General features: G+C 46.8%; 1 protein-coding gene across 2 annotated transcripts; it reads right to left on the bottom strand.

The window, feature by feature from the left end:
- Nucleotides 1-137: 137 nt before the first annotated feature.
- Nucleotides 138-15560, bottom strand: RFC2 (replication factor C subunit 2). Of its 2 annotated transcripts, XM_036887312.2 has the most exons (11): nt 15394-15560; nt 13402-13471; nt 11520-11561; nt 11145-11251; nt 8610-8711; nt 7471-7571; nt 5354-5511; nt 5086-5151; nt 3591-3671; nt 2333-2446; nt 138-914 (listed from the first exon to the last, which is right to left on the bottom strand). In XM_036887312.2, exons 1-11 carry the CDS (start codon nt 15543-15545, stop codon nt 804-806), a joined length of 1104 nt encoding a protein of 367 aa, XP_036743207.2. In that variant the 5' UTR covers nt 15546-15560; the 3' UTR covers nt 138-803. The 2 variants fall into 2 exon arrangements, with proteins under 2 accessions (XP_036743207.2, XP_057343228.1); XM_057487245.1 differs by lacking the exon at nt 3591-3671.
- Between the last annotated feature and the right edge of the window lie 2031 nt (nt 15561-17591).

Raw genomic sequence — 17591 nt, 5'->3', positions numbered from 1 at the left:
GAACCACCATTCTAAGTGACATCTGGGGTTTGCTTCAGAACAGTCCCGGGGCAGGGCAGGGTGATGGGAAGAGAGCAGACAAGATTGGCCACATGCTGGTCAAGCTGCTCAGATGGATGAACATGTCAAGGTCACTATACCATTCTCTCTACTTTTATGAACAATTGGTATTTTTCATAATTAAAACAAGGAAAAATTAAGCAATCCTACAAATTAATATGAAATTCACTGGGGAATTCTAAAGCAAAGTATACATCCAGCTACACAGAACAGGCAGCGTGGCAGGAGTTTCCCCGTTTTTGGTGAACCCAGAGTTCTATCCGAAGGGCTCATTGCCCTAGGCTGTTCTAGAAGTCTACATGACTAGTCAGTAAATTACAGCAAATCCTACCTCATGGACCTGTCCTCCAGGCCGCTAGAAAAACTGACATTAGCTTGTCTAATTTATTATCTAAATCACCTTTCTACTTGTAGGATGCTAGGAGCCTGTGCAGGGACAGGAAGCTGGTTTTCCTTGGGGCCTTGCACTGCCACTTCATTGCTGACAGAACTGTACAGTCTTATTAGCTAAAATGCCCAATCATGCCCTGCAGGTTCCCTGGGGCCTTCCACCCTGTCACCACATCCGTAAGTCTGAGGCTGAATGCAAATGCTCGTGGGGACATGCTGGAAACAATCGTGTTAAAGGAAGGTGGGCTCCAATACCTGTCTAAGGCAGCATTTCTCTCCTGAGTCAGAAGGCTGTGTGACTCCTGTCTCTCAGGGATGATGGCTCTCATAACCCAATCAATGAGCTGTCTGCTCTAACTGGCCACAGGGGCCATTGTCTTCTGACACAGCCTGGCCAGGAGCCCTGCCATCTGCAGGAGGGAGTTCACACCTTCTGCTATTTTCATATGCGTGTATCCAATTTCCTGAAAAACAAATCAAATTTAAATCTGCTTAGTAAGTGAGGGAGAAGTCTACTTTTTAAAATCTGGACTAATGGCTTATTCAAAATTGATGCAATGAACTCAACACTCCAGCTGGAAAATAAACTTGAAGTTGTAATGGATTATGTTTAACTGAAGTCCAATTTACTTCCTAAAAGGATATTGATATTTCTTTGTGAGGTACTGTTGAGGGCAGATTTTAAAAAGCCAGCCTTGGAAAAAAATACTCAATACTTATAAAAAACAAATCTGATAAAAGATTTTCATCCAGAAAATATAGCAAACACCCAAACTTAGTTTTGTAGTAAGATTAATAAGTAAACACTCAATTAAAGAAAAGGTAGATTTGAACAGATGTTTCATTAAGGAAGATTACGGATGGCAAATAGACTCATAACAAAGTGTTTGACATCACTAATTACTGGAAAATACAAATTAAATCCATAGTGAGATACCACTAAACACTTACTTATTTTTTAGAATGGCTTTAAAAAACCAACTGAGCCTTCCAAGTGCTGACTAGGATGTGGATCACAAGGAATGCTCACACATTGCTGGTAGAGATGCAAAATACTACAGCCACTTAGAGAAACCACTGGGTGATTTCCTATAAAGTTGAACATATACTTACCATTTAGCAAGCAATCTCACTTCCTGGGAATTCACCCAAGATAAATGAAAACTTACATTCACATTCACATGAATTCATGTACATATATATTTGTAATGGCTTTATTCATTGTCACCAAAACCTGGAAACCCAAATGTCCTTCAACTGGTGAACACACACACTGTGGTATGTCCATACAACAGACCACTACTCAACAATGCAAAGGATGACGCACTGATAGATTCAACAACAGCATGAAAAAAATCCAAAATGCATTAAGCTAAAAGAAGCCAGACTTGAAAGGCTGTGTTGTGCTTGACTCCATTTATATATGACATTCTGGAAACTTTTGTCCCCTAAACAGAAAATAGATCAGTGGTTTTCAGGTGGCTGAGGGGAAGAGGCACATAAATTTGCAGGGGATCCCAGAGCTGTTCACACCTTGATTGTGGTGAGGTTTCATTCATACCAGCATGAATGCTTTTGTCAACAGAACATACCTGAGTCAGAATTTTACTCTATGTAAATTATGTCAACTCATCTGTCCTTAAAAGATAAACAAATGGATAAATAAATCTCTAAGGAAGAGAGCCATCACAGGAACACTAGTTCACTGACCAGCAGAACGGCTCAAACAAGCTCCTGGCCCCCAGGAGAATCTGCCAGCCCTGCCTCCACCATCACTGGGGATACTGAGCACCCTTCAGGTGCCAGGCCTGGAGGAAAACAAAGAAAACCATGGCATGGCCCACATTCTTGAGGAGAAAGGCATTGCAAGGCTCTCACTGACCTTAATAAACTCCAGTTTCAAGTATTCTGCCATTTGGAAGGTTTTACACACTCGAAAAATGTTGCCAATGATGTCTTCTGGTGAATAGCCAAGATGCCAGAGGTGAGCGAGAATCTAAACAAAAGCAGAGATGCTAAGGCTGTTTAACTCTGTAAACAAGGACACTATGGGGACAGGAGGTCAAAGCCACACCATTCTCAGGCCTGCTGAGAGTGGAGGGGTCACCCCACCAGACAACCCTCGTGGTGGTAAGGAGCTGCTGGTGGGCCATGCCCTTTAGAGCAGGTGCTGGTAACTGATTTTCCCAGCAAGCAGAGGTACTACTGCAACTGTTTTAAAACATTACAAGATGGTCTACATAATCCCCATGAAACGCCTTTATCTAAGGCTCTTAAAAAGCCTCATTAATCATCCCGGCAAGCACTCTGGTGTGGAAGTAGCAGAGCCACCTCTCTGCCGGGCTTTTCCTAGCTGCCGGTCAGATACACAGCCCCCACAGGGAGGGCCCTGAACCTTGGCCGGGGCGGGGGGGCCTGCAGCGGTCTCAGCCTCCTGCCTTCTCAGCCCCAGGATGTTCCAACCCCCATGGCACCCCACCCCACTGGCCGCAGGGCCAGGAGTTAGCTGTTTTGGCCTTTGCTGTGGCACCTTGGGGTGAATTCAGGGGACAGGCAGCTCTATGTTCCTAAGTCTGAAGGCTTCAAGTCCTGTGCCTGGGTCTCTACCTCAGTTTCCCAGCCTTGTACTCGCAGTTCACACCAGGTCTCAGCCTGCCCTAAACCCAGTCAACTTTTGGCTGAATCTGGGAAGCAGGGGGAGAGAAACCTGCTGTAATCAGGCCAATGGCCTTAAATCATACCACTGCCTCCCATGTGGACTTGAGGGTCACCTGAACCCCAATGATGCCCACTGGAATCTGCTCAAGGGACAGGCTCCATAATCAGGTTAGAAAGCCCTGGTGCCTCCTCTCTGGCTGACCAGGGACTTCTGGGTCTGTGTTCTTCAGGAGGGTGGAGGGGGTCTCCCCTCAACGGAAACATGCCTTCACTGCAGCATAAGGAGTTGGGCTGGCCTCTCCTAGGGTCTTAGCAAACTCTTCTTGAGGAGAATATAATGATAGTAAACAGGGATGATTCTGAGTTGCAGGCCTGACTTCTTAACAGGGAGTTCAGCCCCCGAGGCAGTGGAGCAAAGCGCACAGTCCCTAGCCCAGGGAGTGCCCCCCATCCTGCTCAGGGAGCCAATGGTCCCGGCAAACCTTGTAGGCGTCATCGATATTGGCGCTCACGCAATGCTGGATCATCTCCTTCACCAGCAAGGGGTGCGGCTCGTCACAGACCTGACCATACCAGAGAAGGGTGCGTTAGGGGCCATGGGAGCCATCTGAGGAGCCCCAACAGGCCAGGCTCAGCACAATCCACGTAACCAGCCTCTCCAACTTGCTTTTTCACTGCATTCTCCAGAAAGGGAGCCAGTTTTGGGAATGCCCCTCTCACCACTGAACAAGTCATCAGAGAGTGGTGCCCACCTCCTGTGGTGAGAGCTTCTGGTACATGATCACGGATTTCCCAAGCCAAGAAGGATTACCAAGGGCCACTGAGGCATCTCCTTGGGGGCAGCTTTAAAGACTCTTGGAGGCTCATTTGCCCAGAACGTTTTAGAATCCATTTAAGAATAAGGTTGCTGAGGCCAATCTCCCACCCCAGAAAGGAATTGGCTTTCCTGGGACAGGGTGCCCAGCCTCAGTATGATGGCTGGCAGGGCAGCCTGTTGCATGTCAGCTCCCTGAGCCCAGAGGCTGCCTGCCCTCATCCCAGCCTCTGGCCCTGGATTACAACCTCTAGCACAGCATCACATTTAAACCTTCTGAATCAAAGCCTCTGGTGTCTCTGGGGTGCCACGCCTGCCCCTGGCCTTCTTCCCAGATGAAGTTACCTTCCCTCCTATGTCAGTTTCTGGGGCCTTCAATGCTCTGTTCTGGGATGCAACGTGACTTAACTGTCACTACTGAGGACTCCGTGAGTTTCCCTAGGATCTTTGGAGATACACTTGCTGCCAAGGTCTAAACACAGGCTTCCACTTGACCGGTTCACAGCTGAGAAAGAGCTACGATCTGAATGCAGGGACGGCCCTACCCAATTTTAACCCCCAAACCAGGGGGAAATCAGTCTCTGTAACCACACTTGTTAGAACGTGCTAGCTAGTTTACAAATTATTCCCGAAAGAAAACCCCTTCACCCACGTGGGAGAATAAGACTGTTTTTCCTCGGCTTGGCCCTGAAGAGCACAGCTACGGCTCCAGGTGCAGGAAGTGGGGAGCAGGGGCAGGGGCTGCGGGAAAACCTGGGGGCGAGAGCCAGGAGCCTGCTGAGGAGAAAATGCTGTGCTCCCTCCTGCCCTTGAGCAGCCGGACGATCTCAGGCAAGCTACTGGGGCCTGTTTCCTCAGCCACAAAATGCTGCTGGGGACACGTGTGCAGGGCTTTGCACAGATCCACGGGCATGGACGGAAGCACCGGGCCCTCCCACCCATCCACACTCTGGTGGTACTCAGGGGTCACTCCCAACTCCCCAGTGTGGGGGGCACCAGAGGACAGATGGGATTAGGGCAAGTTCCCCTCACACCTCCCCAAGGACGAGCGCCAGCACAGAGGTGGCAGCACGGTCCACCCCCTCTGCCCCAACGCTGCCCCGCTGGCCCCAGCAGATAAACACTGCTTCTGCACACCATGACACACATGCCAGCTTTTATACCTTGAACACATTCTCACTGTTAATAAAGCCGAATCCTGAGAAAGTTGACTGCAAGTTGTTCAAAGCCTGGTGAGAAAGAAAAAAACATCAAGCGTGACTTTCTTTGCCTTCCCCCACCTCTCTTCATAGACTCCTCCCTGCAGGCCTATCCATGCTCTCAGGCAGCCCAAGGCCTCAGCAGGGCTGGGTCAACGGCCCCCACTCCGGCTGCCTAGTCCCCCCCACAGCGCTGCAAGCCCAGGAGGCCCACACCTGGGCCAGCACACACCTGCCTCATGTCTCCCTGGGCGGTGAAGATAATAGCCTCCAGGCCATCGTCAGCATGCGGCACCTTCTCCTTCTCGATTATGGTCATTAACCTGGCAAGAACCTGGGCGTCGGTCAGCTTTGTGTAGCGGAGGACTGCACACCGGGACTGAATGGGCTCTGAGCGAGACAGAAAACAGTGAGGCTGCCCTGGCAAAGGGTGGTGAAACCCTCATGGTCACTTCAGGCGACAGGGTTCCGTGTGCTGGACCAAAGAGGGGGCCGGGGGGGACAGTGTACCAGGGAGAAATCATAAGGCCTGGAGGAGGAAGCATGGGTGGGGCTTCAAGACTGAGGAAGTTAGATGACCTTGGATCTGATCCTGGTGAGCAGAAAAAAGAGGACTTGGATGGCTCAAGGCTCGCTGGTTTGGGGACCCCTGTCCTATCCATGCGTGAGCCCCTGGAGGGCAAGGTCAGAGAGCCCTTCACATATGTGGAGCCTCTGTGCCTTGCTCGGAGCAGATGCTGTGTACATGGAACATGGCTGGTATCTCCTGAATGAATAAGACTTAAGGCAGCTTTCCTAAGAGTTAGCGCATTTCAATTTTTCTGAAATCAGGAAGCTTCACCTTATTTACATTTTGGGTTTATCAGTACAGATAAGAGAAAGAACAGTTAAGAACTGGAGCTCATATTTAAAAGCAATTCATATCCCAACTACACCAGACGTTTCCTTCCATAGATTTTTCTTTTGTGAAGCACCAGAAACCGAATCTGCAGAATTTAAAGACATGTCAGAGTAAGGCAACCATGGCATTCCTCAAAGAAAGTTGCCTCTCTCTCAACCGGTATGACTCCAGGTGAGCCCAGACAGTTTCAGTTACACAGAGCTGAAAAATCAATTCTGGAGCAATTTGATTGTGAACCATTTCCTCTACAGCTGAGGAGTAAATTTCTTTAGAGATTGCATTTCGATGTTATATTTCTAGAAATATTTAAAAAATCAGAATGCTGTATGTATCAGAAAAATGAAGGAAAAGAGAGGGCCAGAGCTTTCTCCACCAACTGCAGTTTCAAATCACTAAACAAATTCATTAACACACAGCCCTGTGGGAAACACATCTGGGGAGGGGCTCTGATGCCATTCCTGCCCTCACAGGTTAAGCAGACAGACAAGCTACAGTCACATCCACAAATTAAGAAGTTCTAGTAGTTTCCTCCAGCACACGTTGTCTTGACAGTAGAGAATGTTGTCACCAAATTCTGTATGTTCCACACTAGCACAGCGCCTGACACCTACTGAGGACAGAGTACGTTGTCTGCTTATGAGTGATTGAATGCATGAATGAACAAGTAAGGAGTATGTGGGGAAGGTGAGAGGGCCTAGCAGACTTCTGCTAACATAGAGGGCCTGCCCAGGCTGGAAGCCTTGACTGTGCCTCATGTTGGGTCACATGTTTGTCTGGGACAATGCACGAGGGCCTGGGGGAAGGGGGAGTCAGGTGGCTCACACAGGCTGGGGCTTAGCAGGCTAGATGTGAGGAAGGACAGTGGGACAAGACAGCTGTGAGAAACGGTGAGAGGGAGAGAAAAGCTGGACTGTGTCTGCATCTGTATCAGGAAGTTGAGCAGCTGAGGTGAGAAGGCTCACAGCAGTGAGGGAGCTGGAAGGACAGACACCAGGTCAGAAAGGAAACTAGCACATCAGGGTTCACAGGTGAGGCAATTCCTGGTAATAACAAAGCCCAGTGCACAGACTCAGCACATGCCAAGGGTGTAGAACAGAGAAAGCACAGCAGCACGCCCAGAGTGGGCCAGCGACTGTCAGCACTGTGCACAGGACACTAAACGTCACATGTGCCCATAATGGGGAAAGAGACAGACCTGGGGTTCCTATCGCAGTTCTTCCATTTGCTGTGTGACTTTGGGCAAACTACTCAACCTCTCTGAGCTATTTTTCTCATCTCTGATGTGGAGCTAGTAACACCTCCCCATAGAATTATGTAAGATTAAATTAAAAAGTTGACTATACAGTGCTTGGCCCACAGCTGGCAATCAAAAAGTCCCTACCCTTCTGCTGCTACAGAGCCAGTATGAGTGCCATGAGGACCCCAAGCCACCCAGAGCCGACCCCTACCTATGATTTTATCCGAAGCATTGCAAGCAAGGGCAAAGCGAGTTGTTTTGGAGTAGATTTCCATGGTTCTCCTCAAGGCTTGCTGGGCTCCATCAGTCATGCTGAGAAGAAAGACACAAGAGGAGAGTTTATAAGTGGTCCAGGGCCCACTGGACACAAATCCTGCCTAGAGCCCTGAGACCTCTGAACTCCCAAGTGAGCATGCTCAGCCTCCCTCCAGGACCCCAGCTGGATCCTGCACAAGCAGGCTACTCATGGGCATAGAGCAAGGCCTGCAGTCAGGCCGCTGGGGCTCACCCAGCACTCCTTCATCTGCTAGTTGTGAAACATTAGGCAAATTACCTAAACCTCAGTGTCATCACCTGTAAGGACATAACAATGCCGCCTACCGAAGGTTGTTATGACAATTAAATAAGTTAGTAACATGGAAAGTGTTTAGAGATCACCTGGCAGGATGTAAATGACTACATATAAGGGCTCAATAAACATGAGCTGCTATTACTGCTATAATGGTACAATAAAATGGTTACTATGGTATCTCACACAGCAATTTAAAACTACATTTTAATATATAGAGATTATAATAATAGGGAACACTGCTTTTCAACATTAAAAGGACAAAAGGATACAAAAAGCATACACATGAGGTCAACCATGCAGAAATGCATAGTGCAGAAAAGAGAAGAAAGCAAGATAGTAACAATATATTCTAAATTTTCGTTAAAGAGTATAAGTTACTGTTATTTTTTTAAATGTCATTTAAAACCTTTCCGTTATACTAGCAATGGCGGCAGGAAATTGTGAACGTACTCAATGCCACTGAATTGCACACTTTAAAATGGGACAAATGGTAAATTTTATGTTACTGTATTTCACCACAATTCTAAAAAACACTATTTAAATTGTTCATTCTAGAAATACTGGAACAAACACGTTAATTGACCACCTTAGACAACTGTTTGGAAGTTACTTAATAACATAAGGCTTAAGGCTCAGGCCCCTGTTAAACTGCTTCCTGAAGATATGATAAGCCAATCTATCACAACAGTGCAACGGTGGCAGCTTTTTCTCCTGTTAGAATAACGCCCCATGAAAGACACAGAGATCAAGGTCAAAATGTATTTGGCAAAGCACTCTACCTGTCTGCTTCGTCCAAGATGATGATCTTGTGCCGTCCTTTGGGAAGGGTGACTTTCTGCTGGGCAAACATTTTGATTTTGTTCCTCACAACGTCAATACCTCTGAAACAGTAAGCCAGAACTTTACTGTCACCCTCTGAGACAAATTCAGTCACTTCCTGGGGACCTCTGACCTTTAGTATACCCTCACAGACCTAGCATTAGGTCTTAAGTTTCTTTTTTGGACAATTCTAACTATTTCTAAAGACTGACACGTCATTACCATTATTCCTTCTTGGAGGTCTTCCAAAAGAACACAGAAAAAACTCACTTTTTGGATAGAATGCAATTTGTTTTATCTTACAATTACCATATGGGTCCACTGGACTCTTTCAGAATCTAAAATATATTTTGGGGTCTAGATGATCTAACTCTTCCTGTATCTTGAAACTAAACAGCAATTTCATCCTTGTAATTATTGCATCATTACTCATCAGTTATTCCCAACTATGCTAAAAAAGACTAAAATAAGAAGAAAATGAAAGAATGATGGAATTGCCTCGAAGAATGATTCAATAGTTGGTGGGGGGCAAGGGCACTGTTCCTACTGCTTCACCGTCAGTTTTTATTGTGTTACTTGAGGGACTAGATTTCTTTCTAGAAAATATAAAAGAGGGTCAGATGCATCATCCTGGTTGTCTTTTTTAAAGCTTTCATTGAGACCATAGCTAAAAATGCACAACTTTTCATTTTCTACCTCCAATGCCAAAAGAGAAAAAAATGACAGAGGGAGATTATTTCATTAATTAATAGATTAATCAGAAAACAACTGCAGAGAAACAAAGAGCAGAAAGTCTAGATTCTAATAATGTGAATTGATCACATAAGCCAAATCTTAGATTGTGAATCCTCAGATGCCAAAATCATACTGAACTTTCTCAAAACCCAAGAATCAAGGAGTGAACAATATATTTCTAAGGAGAAAAACTAAGAATATTTTCACCAAGTTGGTCACTCAACAGAAAAGACTTGATTCCTCAACATCTTATAATAAGAACCTAGATCATCCTGTTTTACTCCAGGTCATGTGACAGTATTCTTTCATATTTTATGATGCTTGCACCCCAACATTTACAAGGTACAGTCTGTAAGTGATCAAAAGCTGAAGGCAGGTGTGTATATAAAGATGAAAGGAAGGAAACATGAAAAAAATTATTGTAATGATCATTCTAATGGGTGTTAATAAGTAAACTTGAAAATATTTTGCAATTATAGGCTACTCTCTTCAAAATCATGAGCCATCAAAGTTCTCAAAACTTGTGAGTTTGATAATTCAAGTGTGAGAAGAACAGGTAATGATGAGCCAGAACCTCCTGTACTGACACCTGGAATCAGCATTTCTAAAATGGACCCAGACATGCGCACTCACGACGGCCAATGAGCGGTTAACTGCATTCAAAGGCACTGGCCGTTTCGGGAATGCACAGGTGTTCAAAACCAGGGAAACATTAAAGAGCTGAGAACCACATCCTCAAGAAATAACCAGAGACAGACCTTGCAGACATTTCCTTCAACAGGTCCTCGTTTCATAACCTTCTACTATTTTGTATCTGTAAAATAAATGAGTACCTCACACACATTAGGATGGCTACTAACACAACACCAGTGCCACCAGAAAATAATGAGCTGGCAAGGATGTGGAGAAACTGGGACCCCTGTGCACTATAGGTGGGAATGTAAAGTGGTGCAGCCACTGTGGGAAACAGTATGGCAGTTCCTCAAAAAGTTAAACACAGAATTACTAAATAATCCAGCAATTCTGCTGCTGAGTATGTATCAGCAATAACTGAAAGCTGGGTCTCAGAGAGAGACTGCACCCCCACGTTCAAAGCGACCTTATTCACAATTCACAACAGCCAAAAGATGAAAGCAACACAAGTGTCCACTGACAGATGAATAAATAGGCAAAATGTGGGGTATATACTAGTCAGCCTTAAAAAGGAAGGACATTCTGACACCTGCTATGTGAATAAACCTTGAGGACATTAAGCTGAATGAAAAAAGCCAAACAAAGACAAATCTTGTAGAATTCCACTTATCTGAGGTCCTGGGTAGACAAATTCATAGACACAGAAAGCAGAACGGCGGGTGCCAAGGGCTGTGGGGGAGAGACGATGGGTGTTGCTGCTTAATGGGAACAGAAGTGCAGTTTTAGAAGCTCAAGAAAATTCTGGAGATCATGACGATGTGAATAAAACTCAACATGACTGAACCATGCACTTAAGGATGGCTAAGACGGTAAATTTTATATGTATTTTACCACAGTTAAAAATAGTTTTTATAATTTATGTAAGAAAAAAGCAAACCAGCAAGTCAATGCTTATGAAGCCACATCAGCAGGCAAGCAATTCCCATCCTCGCTCACTGGGAAGAAGTAAAGGAAAACATGGGGCTGGCAAGGCAAACTTCAAGTACAACACAGAAGGAAAAGGGATGTTTCTATGGCAACTCCCACTGTAAACCGCTTGCCACCCTTGTCTCACCACCCAGGCATACCTGTCATTTGAGGCATTGAGTTCCAGAACAGCGTCCTTGAGCGCGGGGCCCAGCAGCGCTCGTGCCAAACACAGGATGCTGGTGGTCTTGCCCGTTCCTGGGGGTCCCTGGGAATGACAGCTCCCTAAGTGCTTCAAGCCAACAGGATGTGCTTAACATAGCTCCCCATTTATTATTCACTATTGTTTGCACTCTCCTCCCTGCCCCCAATCCCCCACCCCTACCCCGAGCCCGAGCCTCAGCCTCCTGACCAACTGGAGCAAAACGTTTCCCTCTGCTGAGGGCAGGTAGGGCGTGGCGATAAGGGGCCTCTTGGAGGAGCTCTACGCGCTGGAGGAGACACGCAAGTCACTGGGGCCAGGACTGAGCACTTACAGCAATGATAATATTGGGCACATTTCCTTCTCTTGCAAAGACCTGAAGGAAGAAATGTCCATTAAAATGGGTCAATCTGCAAACAGGAGGAGCCCAAGCCTCCCTGGCCACCAGGCCAGTGTGGTAAAATATGGCTACAGGTTTCTCCACATGGAGGCCCCATGGACTCTCACCTCTGCATATTCAAAACTGAATTCATAGTTTCCCCACACAGTTGAGGCCCCACCATGTTTCCCTTCCATGGACTGTCAATGCCCTCAACCCTGAGGCCCATGCTGGGACCCTGCAGGTCACCCTCACCCATGATCAGGCATTCCTCCTCACCCAGCACACACCTCAATTACAAAGGCTTAGCCACTCTTGCTCTGTCATCTTGCGTCCATTTACTTTTCTTCAGCCATGACCACTTTCTCAGCCCATCATCTCTTGCCTAGATCTCCATTAACTGGTCTCTTTACCTCTAATCTTGCCCCACCCCAATCCATTTCCTATACAGTAACCACAACCACTTTTCTAAAATACACATCTATTAAAACATTTCTGTCTGACGGAAGCCTCTTAAAGGTGGCTCAAGAGGCTCTGCCCAGTTTAGATCCCACCACCCACGAGCTCCTTTCCAACATCCCAAATGCATACTTGTGGCTTCTTGCTCCACGGGACGTGCAGCATTGGCATTCCCTGGGAGCTTGTGAGAAATGCAGAATCTCTGGCCCTGCTCCTTACCTACTGGCTAAGAATCTGCATTTTTCACAAGATGTCCAGCAATTCATATGCCCATCAATGTTTGAAAAGTACTGCTCTGTATTCCACTAAGATGGCGTTCTCCTCCCAGAACGAGCTGGGCTCTCTCACCTCTGGGCCTTTGCACATGCTGTTCTTGCCACCTTCCCTGGCTACCCGCCAAGTGCGGCTGATTCCCACCCACTTAGCTTTGGTGTCGCTTCCTCCACTTGGGAATGAATATACTGTAAGCAAGTTAACTCCTGTCACATGCTCTGCACAGCACCCTGTACTTCCTCTAGCAGAATGCTTAGCTCTGCCTATGGCCTTTAATGTAGCTCCCATAAGACTATAAATCACTTTTGCACAGGGTTGTGTCTATTTTGTTCACCATTATATCAACAGTTCCTAACACCGCACCATTACAGAGGAGATACTCAGATATTTGTAAAATGAATACATGTGTAAAAATAAATAAATATTAAATACCTTGGTAGCCATTAAAGTCTAAGCCTAATTACTGCAGTGACTGCCTCTGTTGTGTCTCAAATAGCTGGGCTACTGGACTCCATTTAAAGACCCCTAGAGCTAGGTATTCAAAGTTTGCTCTGCTTGCTCCGACCCATCATCCTGAAGCTGACTACTCTGTCACTAGGACCCTTCTAGGCAGGGGTTTGAAAACCCTCCACTGCTGCCTACCCCAGGAGAGAGGGTAGGCAGCAGTGGAGGCAATCCAGCCTGAGGCCTTTTTATTTATAAAGCCCCTTAGCTAAGAATGGCTTTTACATTTTTAAAGGGCTGTTTAAAAAAATATAAAGAATATTTGACAAAGACCTTACACAATTTGCAAATCCTGAGATATCTATTAATTGGCCTTTAAAAAGCTTGCCACCTCTGCTTTAGGAGGATTCAGGACTAGATTGAGAACCTATCTCCAATAAGCCAGCTCTTCAAACATCTGAAGTCATCCACCATGGCTTCTAGTCCTCCAAACTGAATGTCTCCTGATTCTTGTCTAATCCTAATCCTGTCTCCTGAATGTCCCTGAATTCTTCTGGAGTCATGGTTCGCCTCCCCCTCATGATCTTTGCTGTTCTCCTCCAATTGCCTCTAGTTTATCAAATAACTCGATGTGAGATCATCTCTGAAAAAAATCACTCACCTCCAGCCTGCTCACAGTGTCTTCATTCCCGACGATTTCATTCAACCTTACTGGCCTATATTTTTCAACCCTGATTTGAAGGAAATGCATAAAGATGTTGACATGGCTATTCTCACACTATCCAAAGGAGGCACTATAAGGCAATCCTGAGAGCCCTGTCAGAAGATTATATACAGTCAATGAAAATACACCAAGTGGTTGCAGGTTTTAAATTTAAAGAGATGCCCAAGTGCCATTTGAAAAGTTAAGTGCATGAGAGTTGTATACCAAAGGCTTCAAACCGGCCAGAGCAAACACCTGTTGTTGCTGGAGAAGGGCCAGAGCAGGCCATCTGGAGCAATGTGACACTGTGCGGCAACACAGCCTGCCCATCATAACAGAGGTGCAGCACACACAGCCTGACATCATTTGATCTGACACACACTGGTGCAACTGATCCCCCTTCTCATCCCTTACCTGCCAGTTTCTACAGAACGGTACCAGGTGCACAGCAGAGCTGGCTAGACAGAAACCATGGGCCTATCTTGTGATCCTATTAGGCTATGTGAAATGGACAGGCTAGTGGCTTTTTCAGACCAACAGTTCCCTCTTTTAAATTAATGAGCAGGCTATGTTATTAAAGAAAATGACTTTCTCCAGCTGAGACTAGAAGTGGCAGTGGATTTACAATGATTTGACTATCAAGACCTCTTCTGTCCCTTATTATTCTCCCGGATTTACCCTCGGCTTGCACCCCTAGATACCAGTTCTGCTCCAGAAGTAGCAGCACACAAAGAAACCTGTTTGCCACAAACCACAGGAAATAAAGAAGACAGTTCTCCAAGATCAGCAGATGGAACATGTTTGTTCCTACCTATTCATACTCTGCCCCTTCCAGGTGCTGGGCACTGTGTAAGGGGTTAGAGATCTCAAGGGGCGGAAAGCAGAAGGTACAGACATGAGCAAGACATGGTTCTTGCTGTAAAGGGCTTTCCCACAGTGAACTTAGCTCTACAACAGTGATCAACTGGTTACAAAAACCAAGGGCTGTGGAAGTCCAGAGGGAGAATCACCACCCGGGAATGTTACCAGCTGAAATTTGGGCTAGACTTTGAACAAGGCAAACATGCTTCTCCTTCAGGTTCTTCACGGCAGCTCATCTTGTTTGCAAGCTTTCTCCACACAGCCACATGGCTTACTTCGAGTTCAAGTCTCTGCTCAAATATCACCTCATCAGAGGTCTTCCCTGACCACCATAAGCTACTTATACCAAGTCCTCGAAATCCGGTGTATGTTGTACATTTGCAGCCCACTTCAACTGGGACTAGCCTCATTTCCAGTGCTCAATGGATTCATGTGGTTAGTGGCTGGGGGGCTGATCAGAGCAGCTATAGATTTTCCAGTTAGCTATCTACTGCGCTTCATTTAGGTATCTGCTCTCCGCAAAACAGGGGTGTGCTGGAGGGATGGGAATACAGAGCACCGGAGTAAGCCATTTCCACGCACGGTGGAGATACTGAGAGAAGAGCATAGGGAGTGGGATCAGAGCACAGCGCTCGCACACCTGTGCCTGTGCAGCTGACTTCCAAGTCACCATTTCCTCCCAGCTACCCAGAATGCCCCTATTTTAAAACCAGAAAGTCACAGAAGGGAGGAGAGCGCCTTGTGCACATATCCCCGAGTTTCGTCCTGCGTCCGGCGCGAGTGACTAGCAAAGTCGCCCCCGGCACAGGGGCCGGCGCAGAGTGGTGGTCACGGGGGCTGGCTGTTTACATCACTAGCATTGCTCTGACCGAGAACCAGCTTCTAGAGCTCAGGTCAGCTACTATCGACCCCAGGTTGGCTCAGTGACCCGCATCCCTCGCCCTCTCCAAGTAATAATCTGTACGCCACCGCAGGGCCTCCTGCTACGCTTCGGGGCCCAGCGAACGGGCTCCCACCCCTGGGGTCCCCCTCAGGACACGCCCACCCACACTTCCCAAGCACCCATCACTTATGGCCCGAGGGCCTCACCATGGCAGCTCATAGTGGCCCGCGCTGCCGGGGGCCTTGCTCGGGGCAGGGGCTGGGGCCTGGGGCCCGCGCTCGCCCATGCTACCGCTCTCCTGCACCTCCATTCTCCAGCGCCTCTTCCCGCCGCCCGAAACCTCGCCCCGCAACGTCATCACGCAATCCCCGCCCCTAGTATCCCGGGACTCTGAGCGCGAGAGGAAGCCGTGTGCCCGCCCGATTTCTGCGCTTGCGCAGAGAGAACCGGTTTGGCCGGGGCTCCCGTTGCTGGAGGCCGCGGCTGCTATGCGAGGCCTGGCGTCCTGCGTGCGAGAGGGAGTAAGGCGAGACCCGACCGCACCGCCTTCTGAGAAGAAAGGTCTTTCCAGAAAGGAGTGTTCGGTGGTTTACGTCCCTGTGTGATTTGCTGGGAGGCCCTCCCGACGCGGCCGGCCGGCAACGGCGGCGCAGTGGTGGGGCCTCGCCTGGGCAAGCTTGGTGGGGTAGGGGCATCGTGCCCCGTGGAGCGGGGACCAGGGGCCTGTGGATTCAGGACCCGGCGCGGACAGGCAAGGACTTGATGCTGGGCGGTTCAGCCGGAGCACACGTCTGGGACCTGCCGGTGCCCAGTTTTCCCGATTGCTCACAATGTCCTGATGCTTAATGCTAGCTCCCGTTGGGTGGGGTCCCGCGCTCCAAAATTAATGGTTATCATCAGGGGATTCTCACAGTGCTCCAGATGGAAATTAGTTGGTACAGACGTGACTCAATTTCATTCCAGAAAAATAGGTACTTAATATTCACAAGTGCTTTGAGCATTCTTTGGGGCTGGTTTTCTACCTATTGAACCAAACTTTTCTCTCAAATCGCACATGTTGTAATAATAATGATCAGTAAATAAAAATAATGAACAATGCTTGTCATTTGTTATTCTCTTACTGTGCACTAGACTTGAGGTGGATACTTACATTATCCTTGTTTTATAGATAAAGAAACAGGCTTGAGAATGATTAATTTGTCCAATGTCATTTAGGCTGTAAGTTGTGGATGCACCATGTTGCCAAAGCAATTCGTATAAAATTCTATTTTATTACACTTACCATGTTGCATCATTATTTTGGGATGAAAACTGGCTTTAATATCTGAATTGAAGGTAAGGATTGGGACCTGTTTATCTCTATCCCCCATTGCTTAGCACAAAGCCTGGTACACTGTGCATATTCTTTTTGAGTGTCTCTAATGAGCAGTGAGGATCCATGTTTCCAAAACAGTTTGGGTCAGTTGTGAAGAACTGGGTAGCTTTCACCAGAGGTCTGATGGTTCTCCTTCCATCATCAGTTAAAATCTGTACATATTACAGGTAGAAGACCTTGTCTTCTAGGCAATTGATTAGTCATTCAAATAAAGGGACTCCAGATAACGAAGCAAAATTGAAGGAACAAAATAGCAGCAGACTCAGAGACTCCAAGAAGGAACTAGTGGTTACCAAAGGGAGGCGTGTGGGAGGGCGGGTGGGGAGGAGGGAGAAGGGGATTGAGGGGTATTAGTTTAGTGCACATGGTGTGGGGAATCACGGGGAGAACAGTGTGGCACAGAGAAGGCAAATAGTGAATCTGTGGCATCTTGCTGCACTGATGGACAGTGACTGCATTGGGGTATGGGTGGGGACTTGATAATATGAGTAAATGTAGTAACCACATTGTTTTTTCATGTGAAACCTTCATATGAGTGTATATCAATAATACATAAATAAATACTCCAGTAAATAAATAGACTCCAGGATCTACATGGAAGGTGATTGTTTTCTACTTTTATCTTTCAGTATTTTTTCCCAAGAAACCCTGCTCATTATAGAAATTCACTGGGGAGACAATACTGTGGTTATATTCATGTTTCATGGGTAGATTCTGTGCTTTGTCTTTCCAGTCTGAGTGTTTTAACTCCTTGAGAACTTGGTACCTGCCTCCCAATTCCTTAGGTGTCTTCCCTTGTACGTAGTATGCGTGGCACTGAGGTCTGCAAATTTCTCTTTCCAGGTATGCAGCCAGGCTAGCAGGGGGTACAAATTTACAATTGCATTCAGTGGGATAGGATGAGAGTATGTGCTTTCTCATTCTTTTCAAGTTACTGCCATTTGGGCAGGGACAACAAATGACTCAAATTCTGAAGTAGTTTGTTTTAATGATGGTAATTATTAAACTCTCCAGGTTCAGCACTTACGC

Source organism: Manis pentadactyla, chromosome 10, assembly GCF_030020395.1.
Source record: "Manis pentadactyla isolate mManPen7 chromosome 10, mManPen7.hap1, whole genome shotgun sequence".
In the NCBI taxonomy this organism is placed as follows: domain Eukaryota; kingdom Metazoa; phylum Chordata; class Mammalia; order Pholidota; family Manidae; genus Manis; species Manis pentadactyla.
The sequence above is the reverse complement of the archived record's forward strand: the minus strand, read 5'-3'. Positions and strand labels throughout refer to the sequence as shown.